Below are 25,079 nucleotides of genomic sequence, written 5' to 3'. Positions count from 1 at the left end.
CCCAAAGTATTTCCTGGAACCAGGCCAGCTTTCGCAACCTGATGTCCTACCCCACCCCAGCCAGCGCTGGAGAAACTAGATCAGATAGACTCATCCACCCTGGATGACGATACAGTTCTCCCCCAAGTATCGGGCAAGATTCTTTCTCAGCTCTACCCAAGGAGCCCTCGGCACGCAAAGCATCAGGCTGCAACCGTTCCGTAACACGGCGGGCGATTAACGCGTAGCCTCCTCACATTGTGTCCTCAGAGTAGCTTGATGAGTCACGCAAAAGTAGAACACCTTGCACCCAAGCCAACTCCACTTGCTTCATAGTTGGCTGCAACTTGAACCCGTGCCCAGGTTCGACACTTGGCTGAGAAGCACGCACCTGCCTCATCCCCATCCCCTTTCTCTTTCAGTGAGATGGCGTGTCTGTGTGTGTTTGTGTACCGGTGTTCTCTCAGTCACCCATTGACTGATTCATCCTTTCGTACATTCCCTGCATTCCATGACGAAGAACCAGCAGGGGAAGTCTCCTGGAGTTCCTTGCCCTTCTTGTCAACGGTGTGGAATGACGGCCTCTCCTCCTTCCTCCAAATTGTCCCTCTCAACTTCTCCATCTGGGTCCTATCTTGGTGGCCTTCCACTGAAGAACCAACCCCGCTCAGCTTCAGAGCCCAGGGCGGCCTTTTAATAATAATAATAAAGTTGGAAGGCACCTTGGAGGTCATCTAGTCCAACCCCCTGCTCAGGCAGGAAACCCCATACCATTTCAGACAGATGGCTGTCCAGTCTCTTCTTAAAAACTCCCAGTGTTGGAGCATTCACAGCTTCTGGAGGCAGGTTGTTCCACTGGTTAATTGTTCTCACTGTCAGGAAGTTTCTCCTTAGTTCCAGGTTGCTTCTCTCCTTGATGAGTTTCCATCCGTTTAGCTTGACTCCCTCTTCTTTGGGGCAGCCCCTGAGATACTGACACTGTGAGAAGGATCTAGGAAGAGGTTATTTTATTTCCCAAATCCAAATATCCTGGGCTGACGAAGTTATCTTGCAGATTTGTTTCCTCCAGAAACCCTGAATGGGGGAAATCTCTGGAACCTGATAGACCGATGTGAAATATTCCAGCATTACGACTAGCCAGATATTGGGTGTCACGCATGAGTTACGCGCTCTGGGGTGTGTGTGTGTGTGTTGCCTGTTATCACAGTGGATCGATACAGCGGGAGCAAACTTTTCCGTCCTAAATGGAGAGGAAATGAATTCTGGGCAGCTGGGAGGGAGAAATATGAAGTTTTCCCAATGATCTCCTCCCTCCCGCCCCACGCACACTCATGCACACAAAGACAGGATGTCGTGATGGCCTTTGGAAAGTATATTTACTAAGGAATCTGAGTTAATCAAAAAGGAATGCTTGATTTTTGTTTCACAGGAGGGAAAGGCTACGGAGGCAGCTACTCGGGTCCTACCTGGAGCTTCTGCGAAATTAAAGAAAAAAGAAAGAAAAAAAAAACCAACCGAGGAGGAAGTTGTTGTGTCTTTCTTTCATCTCATAAATGAATTTTGGAACAGCACGTAATTGTGAAGTTTACAATTGGAAACGTATCATTCTTAGAAGGAGCCGAGAGGCAGATCTTAACGTGGATGTCATGGTTTGGTTAAAACGTCGTGTTTTGTTTTGTTTTTAAAACTGTGTGGTTTTGTGTATGTGTCACTGAGCATTCTAGCCCTAGAAAGGCGAGATGTACATTAAATGCGTAGGAATGAGACAAACGCACGGCATTTTGGCCCTGTTTTGACCCAAAGGATTCCATTGCTACACACGGCTCACAGTTCCTCCGCCCGTGACCAACCGCTTGGATCAGAAAAAGAAAGATATTTTTTTGCCTCCTGGGAAAATGTTAGCTTTGAGGAGATCTAAACACCGTGCGGTTCAGAAATGATGACTGGTTTAACTTCAGTCCAAGCAAAGCATGTTTACCTCCCAAACAGAGCCGCTCATTTCAACTTCCTTGCTTCTCAGCGGCTTCATCCTGCAGCGCAATTTGATGAATTATACATTACAGCTTCGATCGGAGATGCAATGAGCTGGGAAGGAAAGCAGAGTCGAAAGCACACGGCGTGGGGAGGGTGTGTGTGTGTATGGGGGGGGGAAGGAGGACTCAAGTACAGACAAGAAGGTGAAGCGTTGGGAGAATGCGCAACAACAATGGCGAAACCAAAGGCACGGACAATGTTGCTTCTGTTTTGCTTCTGGGCTGAGAGCGGGCCTCAGANGGGACCTTGGAGGTCATCTAGTCCAACCCCCTGCTCAGGCAGGAAACCCTATACCATTTCGGACAAATGGCTGTCCAGTCTCTTCTTAAAAACTTCCAGTGTTGGAGCATTCACCGCTTCTGGAGGCAGGTTGTTCCACTGGTTAATTGTTCTCACTGTCAGGAAGTTTCTCCTTAGTTCCAGGTTGCTTCTCTCCTTGGTCAGTTTCCATCCGTTTAGCTTGACTCCCTCTTCTTTGGGGCAGCCCCTGAGATACTGACACTGTGAGAAGGATCTAGGAAGAGGTTATTTTATTTCCCAAATCCAAATATCCCGGGCTGACGAAGTTACCTTGCAGATTTGCTTCCTCCAGAAACCCTGAATGGGGGAAATCTCTGGAACCTGATAGACCCATGTGAAATATTCCAGCGTTACGACTAGCCAGATATTGGGTGTCACGCATGAGTTACGCGCTCTGGGGTGTGTGTGTGTGTTGCCTGTTATCACAGTGGATCGATACAGCGGGAGCAAACTTTTCCGTCCTAAATGGAGAGGAAATGAATTCTAGGCAGCTGGGAGGGAGAAATATGAAGTTTTCCCAATGATCTCCTCCCTCCCGCCCCACGCACACTCATGCACACAAAGACAGGATGTCGTGATGGCCTTTGGAAAGTATATTTACTAAGGAATCTGAGTTAATCAAAAAGGAATGCTTGATTTTTGTTTCACAGGAGGGAAAGGCTACGGAGGCAGCTACTCGGGTCCTACCTGGAGCTTCTGCGAAATTAAAGAAAAAAGAAAGAAAGAAAAACCAACCGAGGAGGAAGTTGTTGTGTCTTTCTTTCATCTCATAAATGAATTTTGGAACAGCACGTAATTGTGAAGTTTACAATTGGAAACGTATCATTCTTAGAAGGAGCCGAGAGGCAGATCTTAACGTGGATGTCATGGTTTGGTTAAAACGTCGTGTTTTGTTTTGTTTTTAAAACCGTGTGTGGTTTTGTGTATGTGTCACTGAGCATTCTAGCCCTAGAAAGGCGAGAGATGTACATTAAATGCGTAGGAATGAGACAAACGCACGGCATTTTGGCCCTGTTTTGACCCAAAGGATTTCATTGCTACACACAGCTCACAGTTCCTCCGCCCGTGACCAACCGCTTGGATCAGAAAAAGAAAGATATTTTTTTGCCTCCTGGGAAAATGTTAGCTTTGAGGAGATCTAAACACCGTGCGGTTCAGAAATGATGACTGGTTTAACTTCAGTCCAAGCAAAGCATGTTTACCTCCCAAACAGAGCCGCTCATTTCAACTTCCTTGCTTCTCAGCGGCTTCATCCTGCAGCGCAATTTGATGAATTATACATTACCGCTTCGATCGGGGATGCAATGAGCTGGGAAGGAAAGCAGAGTCGAAAGCACACGGCGTGGGGAGGGTGTGTGTGTGTATGGGGGGGGGAAGGAGGACTCAAGTACAGACAAGAAGGTGAAGCGTTGGGAGAATGCGCAACAACAATGGCGAAACCAAAGGCACGGACAATGTTGCTTCTGTTTTGCTTCTGGGCTGAGAGCGGGCCTCAGACGACAATCCACCACCCTCGCGCGAGGGCAAATGAGGCCAGCGAGGTTTTTTTTATCCTTATTGTGACACCGACCAGAAAGGATTATGGCTATGACTAGATTGGCTTCCTCGATAAGGCTGGATTGAGCAATTAGCAGGCGCACGGGCGCACCGCCAAGGAGATACCAAGAGGGAGGCCCTGCCTTCGGTCTCTGCGGATAAGGAAGTATCGATCAAAAAACAAAAGCCAAGCCAGCCGCCGCCTTCAGGGCCCAGGAGCGCAGACTTTGAACCCGGGGCACATGGATGGAAAATGGGACAGCCAAAGCAGGCTGCGAGCCATCCAACGGAGGAGGGTGCTAAACCCTCAACAGGGGTGCGAGTCTCACGCTGGCATCTGAAGCACCAAATCCAACATGGCAGCCACAGGACGGGAAACTTTTGAACCACGACTGCCCGGTTTGGGAGCAGGGCTGCTCCCGACAGGAAGGCGGTGCTGAGAGTGGTGAGGAGGGCAGAAAAGATGATTGGCAGTTCGCTTCTTTCCACCCAGGATGTGGCCTATAAGCGACGCTTGTGCAAGGCCCTCGGGATTGCCTGGGATGCTACGCATCCTTTCCACAACCTGTTTTCCTTGTTTCCTTCTGGGAAGTGGGGGGGGGGGGGCTTCGTAGTATCCGAAGCAGAACATCCAGATTCAATCACAGGTTTGTTCCACATAGCATCAACCTTGGCAACTCTCAAGCTTCCTCCTTCCGCTGTGTGTTCAAAATGGACAGTGACTGGTGTGTGTGTGTGTGTGAGAGAGGGAGAGGGAGGGGGAGAGAGAGAGAGAGAGAAAGAAAGAGAGAGAGAGAGAGAGAGAGAGAGTGAGAGAGAGAGAGAGAGAGAGAGAGACTTAAGTCAGGGGTGTCTGAGCTTCTCAACTTTTAAGAGTTGTGGGGCCTGGGCTTCCAGAATTCCCCAATCAGCCTTGTTGAAATCCACAACCCTTAAAGTTGCCACGCTTGGACAACCTGGCTTTAAGTGTCGGCCTTTATTGTATACACACAGTTAATGCTGGAGTGAGAGGAGAGCTTGGTCAAGTCTCGAGGGAGAGAAGCATGGCACCCCTTCAGTTTCTCCTGCAGTAAATTGCATTTTAGAAAAAGTGCGCCCACCCTGCTACTAAGACATTGACACGTCAATCTAATGATTCCTGCCTAGACACTATACATCTCCTAGGTGAGTGAAGGAGCAGAGACCTCCCCCCCCCCCCACCCACCCCGGACTTAATTTCTCTACTTGCAAAAGGAACAAAAGCTTTTAAAGATTTCTCTTCGATATATCCGGCACCTTTTTCAGAGTTTTATCCCAAGGCTTGCCAAGGTATGTGCTGAGATAACAATTAATCCCTTTAGAACCCTGGTTTCCCTCGGCAATTGTTTCAAATCTGCCTTTAGTCCCTCTATAATTTACTAACTTTTTAAAGAACTTGAATGAACTTGTTTGCCGCGCGCTGCTCTGTATTATAATTCGCTCCTTCAGTTTTTTCATTGTTTTCGAACACCACAGGAACTGAACTCCTGCAAAATGCCATCATCGACATTCCCCCCCAGCCGAAGTGGTAATATTTTGGTGATTTCCAAAAATAAAGCAGGGCTGGGCCTGGTTCGTAGATGCCGAGAGGAAAATCCCACAGTGGGAAGCTAGAACCAGGAAGTTGAAACTCCTTCTAAGATAAAATACCCTTCAGAACAGCCAAGAATCAGGATTCTTCCTACCACAGCAGGTACGATGCCTCACTGGAGGACAAGATGGCTCTTAAAATCATCAGCCAGGATGGAAACCGAAGAGAGAAAAGAACCCTTTTATTTTGGCCAACGCAAAACCCGAGTTAAACGCCGAAGACGAAGGGGCTTTCAGAAGCTGTGGGTCCTCCAACACTGGAGGGTTTTTTTTTAAAGAAGAGATGGACCATCATTTGTGTGAAACGGTGGTTATAGGGTCTCCTTGTTCTGTTTTCTGATGGCAAGCAAGTAAGAATTCACCAGGTGGAGGATTCCAGGATTCTCTGCCTCCGAATGCATTTTCCAGAGGGGGGGGAGAGAGGAATTCTCTGGAATCTCTCTTAGACCAAACAGAAGTCTTATTACTAGGAGACACCCCAACACATCACATCAGAAGCCCTTCCCGCGTCGCCAGGGTTGGGCCAGATGGCTCTGGTGCCGGGGATTGGCCTCTGTGGTCCCAATAAACGCAAGGAAGAATTCGCCCTCGGTTCCAGAGCCATTTAAGGCGAAGCATTGCAGAGGCAACAGAATATTCCCCCCCCATCCCTTTTCTTCTTTTTTTTTCTTTTTACAGTATCAAGAAATCCAGGCTGCTTCCAGGGACAAGTTACACAAAAGGGGGAAAAGTCTGAAGAGCACCAAGTTGCTGAGTTTGAACCAGGTCACTGGTCAAGTTCAGAGTATCAAAGCCAAAGAAACAAGCTAGGAGGAAAAAAAAAAACATTTTATATAAAGTCATCTTTTCCTCTCTCTCTCTCTCTCTCTCTCTCCTTCTCTCTCTCTCCACTGATTAACCCACTTTCCCAGACTACGTGCCGTCTGCCGCGAGGGCTTAAGACCTTGAAAACAGAGTGAATATTCCAGACGCGGAGACAAAATAAACTAAACCTTGCCGCCCAAACATTTGACACAATTAGACTAAATTGTTGATCATTCCAAAGGGGCTTGGCAACGGGAGAGGGAGCCAAGGAAGAAACAACTTTGAAAAAAAGAGACCGAAGCCAGATGAAGCTTTGTCGTTTGTGGTCTAGGGAGGACCTTTCCCGGTACCTCGCTGGTTAAAAAAAAGAAATTGCAGGGACCCTGAACCATGGTGCAGTTTTTTTGGGGGGGGGGCTAATGTTGAGGGTGCTCACCACAAAACCCATCCAGGAGCTGAGCCAAATCCCGGCTTGTTGGTTTTTTTTTTTTAGCCGCTTCCTTCAGCCTGGAAACACAACAGCCGTTTTCAAAACTTGATGTTTCAGTGAGGAATTTGGGGGGAAAAGACACAAGAGTAGACAAAACAATTTGGAGTCATCCGTCTCTGTCTGGCTGGGGGCATTTAACAGGAAATCCACCTCAAAACATCTCACTGGGATAAGTGGCCTAGTTTGAGACATGGAGAAGGTTTTTTTTGGGGGGGGGGGAAAGTCCTGTCTCCTCCTCCCGTCATTTCGGTTGCCAACTCTGGAAAAGCGGTATTCCACGATGGTCATCCCAACCTCTCTCGCTTCCAAAAGCGCACACGACTTTAAATTAAGCAACATCCAACCATGTTCTCCTATCTCAGCTTTCCTGGTGTGCAAAATGGGGATGGGAAGAACGCAACCCTTACGTCAACTATGGAAAGCAACAGTAACATCTCCTCAGTTCCAGATCCACCAGGATATAGATGTGTGTGTGTGTGTGTGTGTGTGTGTGTGTGTGTTGCTTTTCCTGAAAGCGCTCAAGGTACTGTAGACCATATTCCCCTTATCCTTTGTCGAGGTGGTTGAACGAGAGCGGCTGGCCCCAAGGCAGTCAAGGAAGGTCCGTGGCTTAAGGTGGACCTCAAAGTGAGTCTTCCACAGTCCCAGGCTGGTATCTTATTTATTTCTCTTAATTTATACAGCTGCCCAGCTCACAAGAGAGTGATCGAGTGGCGTACCACAAAACTCTTTAAATTATAAAGCCATGTTTCTGGAACGGTCGTGGAGGGAGGGTGCCACCTCTCTCTCTCTCTCTCTCTCTCTCTCTCTCTCTCTCTCTCTCTCTCTCTCTCTCTCTCTCTCTGCATGTCTTTACAGATGGTCTAGGGCAGAGGTGTCCAACTTGGGCCAACATTTAAGACTTGTGGGCTTCAACTCCCAGAATTCCCCAGCCAGCCACGACTTAACAAGACTGTTGACGTGGCCAAGGTTGGACACCCCTGATGGATGGATCCCTTTCCCATTCCTCTTTTTAAAGACCTCACTTTCTCTGAACAAATAACGGCTAAGAGGGCTCCAACTCCCACATCCATTCATTCTATCGGCTTATTTACTTTATAGGGCAGAGAGTAAACTGTCCCTCCGGCCTCCCCTTCCGGTTCTTCTTCCAGGCAGGCCAAAGCCTCTTTGATCTCCAAGCCAAAAACCAAACCTTGGCTCTACGGCGGGGCGGAGTCGGTATAATTAGGCAGAGGTTTTAAAAAAACACACACACACAAGTCCCACGTTCTTTAGTTCCAAATATGACACATTGAGTGCCTTCCCAGTTGCCCAGCCGTGACCTTTGTAGCCACTGTCAACTTACTAACTCTCTGCTCTCCCTTCCCTGTGTTTATCTCGCTTTACTGATTCGTATCTCGAAAGAGAATTTGTTTGCTTGGCCCTTTTTTTAAAAAAAAAAAAAAAGAACAGCCTACTCCCTAAGGCAATATATAGCTCCTTTCTCCATTCCAGAGAGGCATCTTTCACTGGAAACCAAGAATATATCCAAGAATGTGGAAAGAGCAACGGCTGCCACGCAAAGGTCTCAAGACTCTCAAGCAGAAGGCAAGGTCAGAGTCATCCTCCTGGCTTCGGTGTATTGACACAGCCACTGGCTTCAAAAAGGGGGAACCACGCCGGGAACAGATCCCCTTTTCTGTGGGGCAATGGGTCTCTTTCCCCAGAGTCAGGGGCCTTAGGATGGTGGGCTTGCTTTGCTCCAAGGGAGAGAGAGCCAGCGAGAGCGCCTGTATTTTCTGAAATAGGATGACCAACCGACGGACATACGGGTGGGCAACGTCTACGGAGATTCTCCATCGTGAAAAGCATCCCAAAGGGGCTTTTCCAAAGGCAACCGGGCTGTCTTAGTTTTTCTGGGTTTTTTTTTTCCCTCCTTGAAAACGTTCTTCAGGACTGAAGAAGCTTCTCGGAGGAGAAGCGAACGGTTTTCAAGGGGAAAAAAAAATCAAGAAAGTTCAGGTGTCTTTTGAAAAGCACCTTGGGGAAGGGAGGGCTGTGTTTACGGCTTGAAGCGGCTGGTCTGGTTTAGGGAGGAGGGGGTCTCTGAAAGGAGCCCACCCCCACCCCAAAACCAGTAGCCTGGGATATGGGGACATCAGCTGGGCAGTTTCTAGAAATCCAGAGGCTTCAGATTTAGTCAACCCACGTTAGGATTCAAATCGCTCCCTGATCAGGCAACTTCCTTAAGAGGCTCAAAAAAAAAAAAAAGGAAGGTAATATTCAGGTCAACCGTATCGCAGGAATCAGGCCTCAAACGTTGGAAGCCTGGAATTAGGGAAAGAAAGAGAGAGTTTCCTGCTATAGGAAACTCAGCCAATGCTGCATGAAAAAAAATTAATAATAATAATATCTGGGCTGGACTGAGCTGGATTTTAAATGCCTTGCTTTGTTCCTACTGTCCGCTGCGGTATAGAGGGGAGGAAGGGAGAGCAAGGGAAAGAATTCTTGTTCTGTAATATTTCTGGAAAGCCCAAATGTCCTTAAAGACAATAAAAGGAAAATTTAACTGGCATGGTTCCCCTACGGGCACAGTCTGGGTAAGGAAAGACAGGCCAGCTAAAAGGCTGGTTTTCACTCTGTCGCTTGGTTAGGAGACTGTTTAACAAGATTTTCTGGTGAACACGAGTGAGTATATTTGCAAGCTCAAGTATTTTCGAGAATTGTCCATAATTTGAAACGATGACAAGGGTGTTCTTCTCTCCACCCACCCACCCCGCCTTATAATGCTTACAGTGCCTTGCGGCAAGGAACAGGAGTGCCATTTTGGAGCTAACTTCCTTACTTTGAGTGTCGTTCGGAGGCGCAGTGAGGTCTGGCCACTTAGGCATCTCCTGGTGGTGAGAATTCCCTCCAAAAGTCAGACTAGAAATCCCAGAATCTTCACCAAAACTGGAGAAGGCTAGTCTACCCAAGCCGGAATTGGGAGTCCTCCGTTCCATCCCATCCGTGGGGCAGTGTTTAAAGGCGGCCTTCAGAAGATTCCTTGGGAAGCGGTGCAATCTTTAGACCAATGTTTTTCGACTTTGGAGACCTGAAGATGGGCGGACTTCGACACCCGGGAGTCCACGGTCAGCTGATCCTAGAAAAAAAAAGGCTCTAGGAAACCACCTTCAGAACGCTTTCCAGTAAACAAGCAAGCAGGGAAACGGACCTGTGAAATCAGAGCCCAGTTCGAACGGAAGGAAACTTCCTTTTTACCGAAGAAGTCGCAACGCTTTCAATAAAACACAAGCAACTCCATTCGAACACTCCAGGCCGAAAGGGTGTGTAATAAACAAGGATGGCCCACAATCAGGGGGCAGAACAGCAGCAATTAAGTCAGAAACCAACATTTCCTTGGTTCCTAATTCTTGGCCACTCTTTGACCCTTCCAATTCCTCCCACCTCCCGGCAACGAAGAATGCTGATGGAGGTGCCTTTCGCAAGTTAACATTTAACAGTCATTTCTACTGAATTCCGAGAAATAAAAAAAAATAAACTTTTGTCCTACTTCGCGGCCAACTGAGGCCAGTGAAGGATCAGGGAGAACTTTTGGGGTGGAAATGTTGTAGAACAGCGACTACTTCACAAAACTCTCCTCTCTCTCTCTCTCTCTCTCTCTCTCTCTCTCTCTCTCTCTCTCTCTCTCTCTCCTATCTCTCTCTCTCATCTATCTATCTCTTTCTCTCTCTCTTATCTATCTATCTATCTATCTATCTATCTATCTATCTATCTATCATCCCTCCGTCTCTATCTATCTATCTATCTATCTATCTATCTATCTATCTATCTATCTATCTATCTATCTATCTATCTATCTATCTATCTATCTATCTATCTATCTATCTATATCACTATTTGCCCAGTCCTGCCCACTCCAGGCTCCACCCTTCCCTGATTTACTTTTTACTACTGCAAGTAATTTCTGAGCCAAAGGGGGGGGGAAAGAAAGAAAAAAAAAGAATTTCACAAATTGGTCAACCCAACTGGATATGAACAATCGGGCACAATTTAAAGTGTTTACCAGCAGTCCTCAAACTTACAACCGTTTATTTAGTGACTGTTTGAAGTTACGATGGCCTTTGCTGTCACCTCTGTGAAAGTGATGAAAAAGCCCCAGTGTGGCAATAAATCAAAGGTCCAGATCCAACCGGCGAAGGCAGAGAAATCAAATTTTCCCGTATTGTCAGTTTTGGGCCCTCGGCTACTGTCTGCTGTTAAGAATGGCTATAAATTAATTACCATTTGGAGCAGCAGTATCGTCTTCAGCAGCTACAGAAGACCCACCTTTCCCCATAATTGTTCATTATCCTAATTGTTACTGTGGTTTATTCTTTGTGGAAGGCAGGGGCTTCACCCTAATTCAACAAACTCAAAAGCTGTACACCTATATGCAACACTTGACACGCTGCTCCCATGTGCAACCAGGAGTAAATATAGTATGGCAGAGCGTTATTGGGGGGGCGGGGAAGCAAGAAACGTAAGAAAAATGTTGGAAACGGCATTCCTATCTCCCTGAGAAAAACCTCTGGATTCTGTCATTAATCAAACGTATATGAAACGGAAGCTAGACGGGATTGTTAAAAGACAGAACTGTATAGAAGTGCGTTGATTTACTATTGATGACAGTAACAACAAAGAAAGAAAGACACTGGGAAGGAGAAAATGGGTGTTAATTCCAAATATATTTGAATCTGCTTCAGGCAACGGAGCATCTCGGCCTCCGTTTTACGAGGCTCAGGGGATTTTCTTTAAAAAAACAAACAAAAAAAAAGGTTTCTGCATCTGGGTTTTTGGTATTTTGACTCCAGGGCACAGAAGAGTAGGTAAAGGTGTAGAAGCTTAATGGAGGCGGCCTAAAGGTGGATGCCTAGTGATGAAAAGTGAACTTTTCACCTTTGCTTAAAAAATAGAAGGCATCCTCTTTCTTTGGATGACATTTTTCTGAATTATTATTTTTTTTTTTAAAAAAAAGAAACCTCCTAAAGGGAATGGCTGCGGAAGGACTTTTAGAAAGAAGCTAATGTGGCGTTCCCTTAAAGACGAGGGACCTGCGACTCGTGGGATTGGCATCTCTTTCCAAAGGGAGCGAATTAAGGCCTTAAAATGAGGGAGAATCGGAAACTGGCAAGGAGCTCGGCCCAGTTTCCTCCGTTTCCAGCTTCCTGGTTTTACTAGACGAAAGGAAGGGGAAGGAGAAAAAAAAACCTTATAAAAACAGCCTTTCGCCACAGAATTTTCCCTGGTTTCTACCCAGAATCATAACAAAGTCCCAGACTGCAAGCTCAATTGAAGAAAAAAAGAGAACGAACCCGTCATCCAAGGTTTTGGAATTAGAACGAAATCTTATATCTGGCAATGCATTTCTGGTTTTAGCCTTTTGTTCCAGTTATATTCAACTTTTCTTTTCTTTTTTCTTTTTTTTGCATCAAACCTCTGAAGGGTTTCAAAGAGGGATGTAAAAGTCCTGGCTACGAACAGAAGTGCTTCAAGTTCGGAGTTGTAAGCAAAACAAGGGCGTGGAGAGCCGATATCCTGTTGGACAGCGGCCCGAAAGAACAAGAGGAGGCGGCCGAGGGCTGGATGCCAACCAAGCTCGCAAAGAATGAAAAAGGAGCCTTTTGAAGAGCAGTGGGCTTAGTAGCTACACTTGGGACGCTGCTTCCAGTTTTGGTCACCACGATGTAAAAAAAGAGGTTGAGACTCTGGAAAGAGTGCAGAGAAGAGCAGCAAAGATGATCAGGGGACTGGAGGCTAAAACATACAAGCAACAGTTGCTGGAATTGGGTATGTCTAGTTTAATGAAGAGAAGGACGAGGGGGGACAGGATAGCCGTGTTCCAGTCTCTCAGGGGCTGCCCCAAAGAGGAGGGAGTCAAGCTATTCTCCAAAGCACCCGAAGGCAGGTCAAGAAGCAACGGATGGAAACTAATCAAGGAGAGAAGCAACCTGGAACTAAGGAGGAATTTCCTGACAATGAGAACAATTAACCAGTGGAACTCCTTGCCTCCAGAAGCGGTGAATGCTCCAACACTGGAAGTTTTTAAGAAGAGACTGGACAGCCATTTGTCTGAAATGGTATAGGGTTTCCTGCCTGAGCAGGGGGTTGGACTAGATGACCTCCAAGGTCCCTTCCATCATCATCATCATTATTACATCTCTCCCCAGATTTTCCGATTCTGTCTTAACTTTCCGTTAACTTCCCATGTTCTTTCTATTAAACCAATTCACAGAAGGCTATTTATTAAAACAACAACAACCTGAAAGGAAAAGTCATTTTCATTAAATGTAGGTTTATCTCCCGCCGTCCAGCACACGGCTGCCAGGGGTTAGGGAGTCACTTGAAAAACTGGGCAACAATGGCTGCTGAAACCTTTTTCCCTGCAGTCCATCCAATAACCCCAATTTTGCCTTCCGAGTACAGCAGGATCGTATTTCTCCTTTTTTTTCTCCCCCCTTCCCTTCCCCCTTCTCCTCCTCCTCTCTGCTTTCATTTTTTTCAAAGAAAAAAAATATTATTCCAGGCCTGGCAGACGTGTGTTTTCTTTCTTCCATAGAAACCGACCAAACAGCGAATCTTAGCCAAGCGGGCCCTTGAAATTCAAACAGTGGAAGGAGGGAAGGAGAGAAAGAAAGGCAGAAAGATCCAGAAGGTGGCAAAATGCCCGGGGAGGGGGGGTGTGAACTACTTTGCTTGCCCTATCAAGATGCAATGAAAGTAATAAAAACTGGGGAGTGGGAGGAAGAGAAATAAATGCTAAGGACAGAAAGAAACTCAAGAACTCGTCCATCCAACTACAGACCAAAAGTCATAGCCATATCAAATCTCCTTGCTTTTTCTTTCTCCCCCCCCCTCCCTCCCTGGAGGCTGAGAATTTGAGGAACTGCAGCCCCCCACCGTGGGAAGGGAAAAGAAGGGAATCAGGTTGTGGACCTGCAGTGTCATATAAATAATATACAAACAGTGCGTAGTGACAAAGCTAAGTAGAATTGCACTGGTTTTTTTCACTTGCTTTGGGGCTTTTCAGCTCTGAAAATTAAGAGAAATTTAGCCCTGTCAACGGCTTATTAATCATCCTAATGTGGTCGTCCCATTTTTCCACTCCTGGGGGGGATTTAAAAAGCATATATAGAGGAGGAGAAAAAAACCTTGGAAGGGCCAAGATGTTTCTTTTCTTGGTCACCCTCTTTAATGCTTTTTGGAGCCAGCCGACAGAGGAGCAGCATAGAAGCAGCAGACGAGCGAGGCAGCTCTGAACGCAGGTATGTGGGTACACGTGACCCAGTTTGTCTGCGGCTTGTAATTTGGTCCTTTCATCCCTCTCCGTGTGAGGGGATGCTGTGCTGTGATGGGAAGCAGCTGAAATGACAAGAAAAAAAGAGAGGGCTCTTTTGGGAAGGATGGCGAAAAGAGGCCAAAATCGCCCTTTCTATATGCTCCACCAAGATCATCCAAGCATCCAGTTCCATCTGGGCCGTTAAGAGCACATTTTTTGCTTAGGCAAAAGTCCCGGGGGGTTTTTTAAGAAAAACGCAACGGACAGAAGGAAAAATTGGGGAAACTCTTCAAATATTTTTGAGTCACCATCTGATTTGGCGGTAGAGAAAGCAGCAGGAGGGGTCTCTCTCTTCAAACCCCTCCCTTCTGCCGAAGTCTGAAAGGAGACAGTTTCAACAGGTCTGTGAGCAGAGACTTCTCATCCTGAGCCTGTACATGATTTTATTATTTATGTTTCCTTCTTTAATAAATATACGCACCGCTGCTTGTCTAAACTGTGTCTCAAAGCAAGTTGCAATTTTTTTAAAAAAAAATCACTATCAGAGAATTATACCATTATCACCACTGCTCCCTGAGATTTTATTCAAGCTGTATATTTTTTCCGTTAGAATAAATTCAGGTTTAATTTAATTCAGTTTTGAGACCTGAAATGGCCTCAGTCACCACAAAGCAGTCTTCCCTGACCCGAGGTTGCCCAGATGTTGCAACAGTCACCCCAAACATCTGGAAGGTGCCAGGCACCAAGAGGCTCCGTTACTGGACAATGGAATCTTTTACGTCCCGTATTTTCCGAAGAACTCAAATGCGAGTTCCTTCAAACGGGGGGCTAGATTTACCGCAATGAGCCGCTGACTCTGATGCCTGGAATAAAAATCCTTGGGTTTAGTTCATGTGGCTACATCGGCATCCTGGTTTGCAAATAAGGACTGGATTTGTTTAACCACAAGAAGCCCAAAACCAAACCAATCAATCAAAGAAGTAGCTTATATTACAGACAAGCCAATGGTCAACCCCTGTGGATCAGAAGTAGACTAAATAACCTAGCTCAGGGGTCTTCAGACTTGGCCCTTTGATGACTTGTGGACTTCAACTCCCAGAATTCCTCAGCCAGCAACGCTGAAGTCCACAAGTCATCAAAGGGCCAAGTCTGAAGACCCCTGAGGTAGATAGGCACATTATACACTTCCCTATTTTAAGGAGAGCAATTTCTTAAGCACCTGCCCAACCAGTCATATTTAAAAACACCCTGAAATAAATTGAACTGCTTCCATTTCTTCCTGCCCCCACCCACCCAAAGGCATTATCCCAGCAATTGCAGCTGGGCTGTCACAAAGGTACTTGTTTACTTCTTTCTCGCTCTGCTTTTAAATGTACTGTATTTAGGAGAAAAGGGCAACACACCCGTTCCAAGTTAAGCTCTAAGGCTCCAAATCCAGTTTAATCACTTTACATCCAAGCATCCGTCTTGGAATCCACACCAGCCACAAATGTTTTGACACAAGTTGCAGGGACTTGGCTATGTCAGGACTTTTTTTAAAAAAAATACAACCGTTGCAGCATCCCCAGGATCAGGTGATTTACGTTCGGATGCTTGACAACTGACTCACGTTTATGACGGGTGCAGTGTCCCGGGGTCACGTGGTCCCCCCTTTGTGAGCCTCTGACAAGGAAAGTCAGTAGGGAAGTCAGATCCAGTTAACAACCGTGTCACTAATATAAGAACCACAGTGGTTCACTTAACAAATGTGGCGAGAAAAGTCGTAAAAACGGGGCAAAAACTCACTTAGCAAATTTCTCACTTAGCAACATCAACGCTGGGCTCATAACTTGAGGACTCCCTGTAAGGGCAATGTGTCCTTATAAGGTGGTTGATTCTAGGCACCATGCTCCTGCTGTGTTCACAGGACAGACACAGTGTCTTAAAATGATCGTGTGCTTTCCCACACTACGTGAAGACGACAGCTGATCCAATCCCCGCTTTAGCCTTGGCTGACGGGCTTTGCGCAACCCCAGCCCCAGAAGCGTGTCCACTCCTTTGCCAAGGTCACGTGTGAACGGTGGTGCTAAGGACGCTATCCCAACGATTTCCACGTCAGCAGTGATGCTGGGTGGAAAGTATGCGGAAACGCAACCCAGACAGGGAAAGTTGTGCCAGACGGTCTGTCGAGGAGAACGATAAAAATGCAATGAAGGCCTTGCCAATTTGGGGCATTGCTCCTTCATTCATTCTCTAAGCCAAAGCAGGCCTGTCGGGGATGAGCGGTCGGGGAACCCACCCCAAATTTAAAAAGGATTTCAGGGCGAAGGCACCAATGCGCCGTTAGGAAGCCATTAAAAAGCCATCAAGAGACGAGGAGAGAGCGCACCCGGGCGAGCTTTCTGCCTGCTTGTCCTCTTCCTAACCCCATTCTGGGCCATTCCTTCCCAGATAAATATCTTGCACAAACAAAATTACCTTTGATTGCACCAGCCGCTGAACTTCTTCTCCGGAGAAGTTCCCACTGCAGGGAGTGGTGTTGCCTTGCCACACAGACGTAAACAAAGGGGAGCAGACGAGAAAAACAAGTTTTAATTAAAGCCACTTCGGCGTAATCAATTTTCCCTTTCTGCTCATCTTTCTAACACACTTCGGCAGTCTGAGTGCGGATGCTACGCAAACTGGGGAGGAAAAAACAATTCGGCAACCCTTGCACATCTCCACAAAGGTGGAATCTCGAGATTTTCCTTTGGAAAAGAAACAAACAAACAATCTCCACTCCCACATAGGAAGTATGTGCTGGAGGGTAAGTTTATTACTGAAAAGGAAGAAGCATAGCTGAAGGTAGAAAAACAAGAAAGCAGACAGTTACATTGCCCAGACAAAACAAACAAACAAACAGATTAGCTATTAGGAGGAAACTAAATGACTAATATTGTACATAACTGAAGATCACAGAGGCTAACCTCAGTTCCTCTCTTTTTTGTAACCTTCCCACAACCTTTTTGTTTTCTTCACAATTTTGCTTAAAGGACAGTTGCAGTGTCTTCCTTGGGGACCCTGAAGTGTGTGTAAGTTTGGAATTCGATAAGCCCCATTCCAAATAAAATATTCTTCTTTTCAAAAAGAATGAAAAAGGAAGCATGCATTGATTGGATTGGTACAATGTGCTAGACTGGGCTAAGGCTGTTGTCTGCCTTAGGGTGTTGCGCGAAGCTCGCCTGTGTTTCACTGATCCGAGAAACTGGATGTTGTGGTTTGTTCAACCAGCTTTAGGAGTTGTGTGTGTTTTGCACAGCCAGCCCTGTAATACACTAAAGAAAGCCCAATAGTAAAAAAAAATAAAAAAAAATGGCTCAGCAAAAAAAAAGTCTTCCTCCGTCTACTTTAAAATCACATGTTTCCTTGATATTAGACAAGGGGGGAGGTGTTGCCAAAATCTATACTAGCTGGAAGTTGACATCCTCCACCCTACACACTGAAAACAATCCCAAACCCACACTTTGTGTGTTTAAAAAAAAAACAATCTTAAATTAACCAGGAAGGAAAGATTCCTCTCTCTTAAATTTGATTGACAATACCAGCCCCAGACAGCCAGACATGCCCCAATTCTGCTTCCATTTGCACCAGGTCTCCCAATGCAAGATGCTGGGGAAGGGGGGATTCTTGGTGGGCCACTTGCAGGCAAGTGGAAGAGCATTTTTTTTTAAAAAAAACAACAACCTTCTTGCACCTTCTCCCTCCACCCCGGAGAAGCTAGAAGTTTTGAAGTCTAGTCAGGAGGTGAAAAGCGCAGACTAGCTGTTCTGTCTTCAGGGCTTCCCCTCCCTCTTCCTTGCTGCTGCCAGCTTCCTGGCCCGTCTGACGCCTCGCCTTGACTCATTTTACAGCCCTCTTAAAGTCACAAGGAGACATTTTAGGAGAAAAGCCACATGGGCATCGTGTTGCACACATGGCCTCCTCTGAATAAAAATGGCACAGTGATATAGGTTCTCCTGCTTGGGGGGGGGGGGGCTGGACTGGAAGACCTCCAGGGTCCCTTCCAGCTGTATTCTATCCTATTCTAAATCAAAATGAATCAAGGCCAAAAACCAATTCTGGCTGGCTCAGAAAATAACGAGTCAAAATAATGCAGCGTCCTGATGCCAGCCATAACTACAAGCCCCATAAACCTCTTGCCACCTTGACAGCCTCCCATCTTTATTTAGCTGGGCCCTATGGACCTCAGAGGCCTTTCGGCCACTTTCTCCAAGGCAAGTAACCAGAAGAGAAAAGGGCAGTTTGGCAAAAGGATGCTAGGTTGGTGCTTATCGTACAGATTTTCAATTCCCGGTGAAGGCGTTCTTCAGCTTCCTAAATATTTTACAAATTACTGGCTGTAAGGCAGGAGCTAGCGAGTTTACTGTGCTTCTTTTGTTGCTGCGTTTATTATCACAACTGTTTCGTGCTTTTCCTTTTTTTTATCTCTGCTACGCAGCTATTTTGATGGTTTAATACACAGTAGTTTCATTTTATAGCACATGGCTTTTAAAAGACTAGCACGCCCAGCTGCCAGGAACACTGATTGAGAAATATAACTAGAGGAATATCACCGACAACGAAATGGAGCATTTGGCTGAAGTTGATGAGTGTTAGAAGTCCAGAGATCTGGAATGTGTCAGGTTGTGTCGAGCCTAACAATCCAAACAGAAACACAGTTGTATACAAAAACATAGAGGAATAAGGTACTTTACTCCAGCAAGATTAATAACGGTGGGAATTTTCGATATCCGACTTTTCTAAACAAATTGGCTTGGAAAACCCATTTAGAACAACTGAATTTATACCAAATGTGAAAATCAACCTTTATACCAAATGAGAAAGGAACGCATCAACGTAGTGTCTGAAAGCTCAAAAAAGAATATTGTGGTCCAGTTTGGTTTGGTTTTTCACTTGGTAGTAGACTCCAAAAATCTAAAATCAAGTCATTCCCGTGAAACCGTGGCCTCAAAAGCCTTTGAGCACTAAAGTTGTTGGGGAATTTTGCCCATCCTGTATTTTCAAGTGAACTGTAGCAAACTAATTCTTCTATAGCACGTAAAATAGGAAAACATTCTCGGTGGGATTTTGCGATGCACTTCTGCGATGCCTACCTGCGATGGGAAAACTGAATACACACTGCACGTTTTCCAAGGATGGCCCTGGCCGCTGATAGCATGGCTAAGGATGTAAAAAAAAACAACTGACCTGGGCTATTTACTGGTATGCAATTCCCCTACAAGAAAACTGCAGGATTAAATCCACAACGTCCTTTTCTCTGTACCTGTAATCCAGATGTGAGGATTGGCTGCAGCAGGAGCACAGTGGCTACAGCTTGGGGATCCTGTCTAAGAAACAAGACACCCGTTCACCCATCCCTAAAAATATAGGATTTTACTCTGGCCTCCTAAAACCACAGTTATACCCCCAAACGCATCTCCAATTTCAATTTTAGGGCCTCGGGGTTGATAAAGCTTGTGGGCAAAAAAAAAAGACAGGAAAAAATAAAAGGCAGAAAACCACGTTAGAGAAAACTCCGCCGTGCCCAGCCGGAGGAAGTGATTAAAAATTAAAGCAAGCTCCGAGATACAGAAAGCTGGAAGGGTGTGTAACTGCCCAGTCAGACTTTCAACTTCAGCTTTGTAAATGATTCTCACCTCTTCCCCTCGCCGGTCTCATGGAAGGCAACTGGGAGGGGATCGTGTCCCCCCACCCATCCTGTTCTCAACTGGGCCTTCCTTTCCCCCCCAGTTAAAGGGCTGGAGGCAAGAAGCAAGCCCCCCTACCCAACGTAAAAGGGGTGGTTGGGATTTGGTCACCACGTTATATAAAAAAAGATGTTGAGACTTTGGGAAAGTGCAGAGAAGAGCAACAAAGATGATGAAGGGACTGGAGGCTAAAACATACGAAGGACGGTTGCAGGAACTGGGAATGTCTAGTTTAACTAAAAGAAGAACTAAGGGTGACATAGCAGTCTTCCAATATTTGAGGGGCTGCCCCAAAGAAGAGGGGGGTCAACCTCTTCTCCAAAGCACCTGAGGGCAGGAAAAGAAGCAACGGATGGAAAGTAATTGAAGGGCGAGAAGCAACCTGGAACTCGGGAGAAATTTTCCGACAAGAGTGGAGGACAATAAACCAGTGGAACCACTTGACTCCAGAAGCGGTGAATGCTCCAACACTGGAGGTTTTTAAGAAGAGACTGGGCAGCCATTTGTCCGGAATGGTATAGGATTTTCTGCTTGAGAAGAAGACTAGAAGACCTCCAAGGTCCCTTCCAAGCCAGTTGTTCTGTTGTTATTCCTTTCCAGGTTCAGAGTTGGGGGTGCGGATTACAGACACACTGGGCCTCACACTGGGCCTTCAAAACAGCTTAACAATTATACTGGTCAAATGTGTGGTGGTGGGTGGTTGGGGGGGACGGAGAGAGGGAGGGGAGGGGAGGACAGGCCCATCTAGAATCCAATCCTTCTTTTAGAGCTCATTCTTCCTCTAACCCTGACCTTTTTTTCCACTCAATTATCCGAAATCCATCGTTAAAGCCCCCCCTGAAAAGAAAGCTACAAGTCTCAAGGTTTTCCCCTTTGCTGGCGGGGGCAGCTGGGGTGCAGAGACCCAGCAGGGAAAATGGGAAGGAGACCTCGGAACAAATAAAAAGGTTGTATAGCCTTTCTTTCCTCCCCCCCTCCTTTTCTTCAATGCAGCTAATTCTGTGGTAATAAAGCATTAACAATGACCGTGCCCAGCTCTCTCTCTCTCCTCCCTCCATCTCTCTCCCTCTTTCTCTCTCTCTCTCTCTCCCCCTCCCTCTCTTTCTCTTTCTCTCTCTCTCTCTCTCTCTCCTTCAAACATCTGAGGTTTAAGAGCTTCGGTGGCTGGAACCACCCGCCCACACGTCCCTTTCATTCTGTACCTATCTGGGGGCATTTCTTATTGACTTTACCTGCATTTTTTTAAAAAAAGGTAATAATATCTGTACATCCAGCTAAGCAGAGATGAGGACAAGCAACCCACACAGGGTTTAGGCACAGCCGAGGAGCTCTCTGCAAATGTAGCCGCTGCGGTTTGTAAACTTCGTTTTGTGTGTAGGGTTTTGTGCAGCCAGCCAATTACGCCGGGCCTCCGACAAAACCGTGCTTAGCAGGACGCCCAAAACCCAGTCAGGAGGGGAGCCCAAACACACAATGCTTATCGCTTAACCTCAATATTCGCACTCTGAAATGGAAAACAAAAAAAAACGGGGTAGCAAATGTTACTATGGTTTCTATATAACAACAACAACAAGCGGGGTTTTTTCTTTTCTTTTCTTTTTCTCGTCTCTTTTCTTTTCTTTGTAATTAGCAATTGGACCTTACCGGGGCTATGTTGCAAGATCTTTTTTTTTTTCACCCCAAACCAGTGATTGTGAAATGATTCTCAACTTGATCTTGGGTGTTAAGAAGTTTCTTCTCCTACTTCTTCTTCTTCTTTTCTTTTTTGCCCTTCTAACTTGCATTAGGGTCACTTAAGCTGAAAGATGACTAATCTAAGGTTAACCACAAGACACTGCGCCACACCCTCTAGGCAAGATACCAGGCATGCCCCCAAAGCCTTGCACTTTTGTGTCTTCCTTTAGAATTTAAAAAGGAACAGACTTCTTAAAATGTCCCTAGCATTGGGGGATTCCTCCTCGCCACCTCCCTTTCGCCTGTCTCCTCCCCCCAAGGGGCCTTTTTTGAAAAAAAGAAAAAAAGAAAACCTCATCCATTACAGTCATTTCCCTAACGAGTCAAAGCCGCTTCTGTTCGGCCTGCAGAAAGGTCTTGACCTCTGACCTTTGCCCCCTCCAATCCCTCCAGCGAGCCCCCCTCTTCCAATATTTTATGGGGCTGCGTAGCCTGGCGGGTAATAAAATTGCCAAGAGGCTGGGGGCCAGCTCCATTGTGGAGAAGTGCAGATGGGATTCTCCATGTTTAAAAAAGGAGGAAGAGGAGGAGAGGAAGAAGAAGAAGGAGAAGGAGAAGGAGAAGGAGAAGGAGAGGAGGAGGAGGAGGAGGACGGTTTTGGGGGGGTTCAGCCCCAGCATAAAGTTTTAGAGGTTCTCAGGAAAAGAAGAATCAAAAACCAACTGGCAACTGCCCAATTCTTACATGTGTAAAAATTCCCTTCAAGGTTACCTTGGCATATCAATCACACCAGCTGGTAATCTCACTATCATATACATACTTAATTCTGCTTCTACGTATCTGGAATATTTAGCCTGCAGGAATATTGCCGACCGTCATACTGGGCGATACGGAACGGGGCGCGAATCCTTATTTAAAAAGCATCTCGCAAATGTTCTTAAATCCAGTCGCCGATAACCTCCTGCTTCTCCCCCCCCCCCGCCCCCTTCAACACAAAGGCCGCGTTTGATTTCCGATGTGTTTGTGACGTTTTTCAGACTGCTTCAATCTATGTCCTTATCCATGGGTTTGCTTAAGCATGGATTATTCCATTAATCCAATTTTCTGGCTTCTCGCTGCCCAGGGAACCCTGAAGTAATGTACAGGCTGGGGATTCCGGCAGCCTCATCCGGGTTTCTTCCCAAGTTAAGCTTAAACCACACACGGCATTTTATATCTTTCTTTTAGCTCTGCGTGCATGGTTTTCCCCCCTCTACAAAAGAGATAATTTAGTGCCATCGTTCAGAGAATATATATAAGCTATTGCAAAGAGCAGGCTGTTCAGTTTTTCTACATTTGGCTTCATGTCACTTCCTCAACTCTAGCTGGCAATTTTCCTTACTTCCTGGTTCTTTTTTTAGTGGACATAAACCATTTTCTTCTGTACAAAGAGTCTATCTGCATAAATCGATCTGTGGTGGTGGGGGTTTTCCCTCCATTGTGTTTTATGCTTGATTGATTTGATTTTCATCCCGGTGTTTCACCGGGGCATACACAGTGCTCCCTTTTTCCCAAAACAACCCCGCGAGGAAGGCAGGGCTGGGAAAATGTGACCGGCTCAAAGTCATGCAGGGAATTTGGCTGTAGATTGGACAGATAACCGGATCTCGATTATGATTGGACAGATACAGTTCTGGAATAAGAACTGGGGTTATTTTCAAAGGTGGCCAAGGCAGTTATATTTTCAGGGGGAAAAAACTCTTCACAAATAAGGCTCTTTTTAACAGCTTGAGGGTTCTTTTTCCCGTTATACGGTACAGGTGTTAATGTTGATCCCAGAAAAAGCCACTGAAAAGTGTTTTGATTTGCAAAAGCGCGATTGTTGATCAAGTGGGCCCCTAAACCCTCCGGAAAATGTTCAAGTGGTCTTGCCAAAGAAGTTTCAAGAACTGCTCAAGCACTATTGTTTCACCGCTCAACTGGTGCAAATGTTCCAAAAGGGCACATTTTCCCAAATGAAGTCAAACACGCTTTCGACTTCAAACGTGAACTCAGCTTAATTGTTTATTGCCACTTAATTACTTGGTGCCACTTAGAAATATTCGTTTGTTTTTCAAGGATTTCAACAGCCAATTTATTTATCTCTCTCTCTCTCTCTCTCTCTCTCTCTTTTTTTTTTTTTCCTTTAGATTTTAAAGACGCACAACTCCTGCCCCCCAAAAGCAAATACAGGAAAATTTAGTCTCCTTTTCCAGTGTGGGTCATTGTGGCATTGTGTCTGATTCATGGGGATCAGATTTGCCTCCCTAACCTGAGACTTTACACTCAAAGGAACGATAAAATGCAATCCCATCTGTGACTTTTAATATGATTTCACAGAACTTCCTTCTTCAATCATTTCTTCATTCACACACACACACAGAGAGAGAGACACAGGCTGCTCTGTTGAAAACAAGCTCTGTATTTTAATTTAATCATCTATAAAATTCTCATCTCTCTCTCCCACCCGTCAAATCCCAAGAGAAGTCTTTGACCACATCTGAAGCCGTGGTTTCAGCCTGCCGAGGATTTCCTACGCCCGATCAATTCTGGATCTAGTTTTACAAAAAGGAACTGCTTTTTCTTTTTCCAATTTCCCATCTAGCGTATCATAAGATTCCATTTAGATATGTCAGTCTGCAAATCTTATAGAACATGGTATGGCAAAGGCTTGTAGGGGTTGTTAACCACACCATTTGTATGGATGTTGTAGAGATGGGGAGCTTGAAATTTGGATGTAGTTTAATGCCATCTGCCACATTCCTTCACCTCTGGCTAAGTTATCTGGGGGCTGCTGGGAGTTGTAGTCCGGCTGCTGGGTTTTTAAATAAAGGGGTTTTAAATGTGTGAACACAGTATGCTGCAGATTAAAACGAGGTCCTTTTTCTCCAAGCATCCCACAGGCAGCAGGAAGCTTGCTTTCCAAGGTGGCACAAAATGCACACACTTTGACCCCAGTGATTTTGTGGCAGGTCAAGACAACTCCCAGCAGTCCCCAGGTAGCTTAGCCAGAGGTGAAGGAATGTGGAAGGTGGAATTAAACTACATCTGGGAGATTTTTTTTTCAGGCTCCCCATCTCTGCAGCTCTCCTGGACCCAGCGTGCCTCGACCTGCCAAAACCGCCGGGTCAAAGTGTCCGTTTTGTGCCACTTTGTGGAACAAGCTTCCCGCTGTCTGTTTTTGGCTGGGTGGGGGGGGCCTTTCAACTGGGTGGGAATGGTGTCGCTCCAAAATGCCGGAGGCAGCGCAGCACCGGCTAATCCGGGGCCTTTTGGAGGCAAAGAATGGCTTTTGTAGCTGCTTTTTCCCATCCTGGCTTGGAAGATCGAAACGAGCTGCAAAAGGCTGGCACTGCTGGCAAAGATGATCTCGCTAAAAGACCACAAAACGCGTCTCCCCCATGGAAAGCTCTCTCCCTTGAGACCCCAGTGCTTTGTCTTTAACCCCAGTGTGCACGTTGCAGGCTTCACAGTCTCACTGCCGTGTTCCCAGGTCCCCAGGGAACCATGTGGGATCCGAGCGGCGCATTGCCTGACAATTTTGCTGCTTGGGAGCATGGCTGATTTCCCAGGAGGAAGCAGCTCTGAGTAACGCGGTTGCATTGATCATATTTTGTTGTAGCATTATTTTTTT

The 25,079-nt window shown here is 46.0% G+C and overlaps 1 protein-coding gene across 1 annotated transcript in view; it reads right to left on the bottom strand.

The window, feature by feature from the left end:
- SKI (SKI proto-oncogene) overlaps nt 1-25,079 on the bottom strand; it is a 102,979-nt gene that overhangs the window by 20,342 nt on the left and 57,558 nt on the right. The window contains exon 4 of the mRNA XM_029284797.1: nt 5,287-5,310. Within this exon, the coding sequence (XP_029140630.1) occupies nt 5,287-5,310 (24 nt within the window). The remainder of the gene's footprint in view (nt 1-5,286; nt 5,311-25,079) is intronic.

The sequence above is a fragment of the Protobothrops mucrosquamatus genome, unplaced genomic scaffold (genome assembly GCF_001527695.2).
Source record: "Protobothrops mucrosquamatus isolate PMUCROS unplaced genomic scaffold, P.Mucros_1.0 scaffold957, whole genome shotgun sequence".
NCBI classification, from domain to species: domain Eukaryota; kingdom Metazoa; phylum Chordata; class Lepidosauria; order Squamata; family Viperidae; genus Protobothrops; species Protobothrops mucrosquamatus.
Note: the sequence above shows the minus strand (reverse complement) of the source record. Positions and strands in the feature narration are given on the sequence as shown.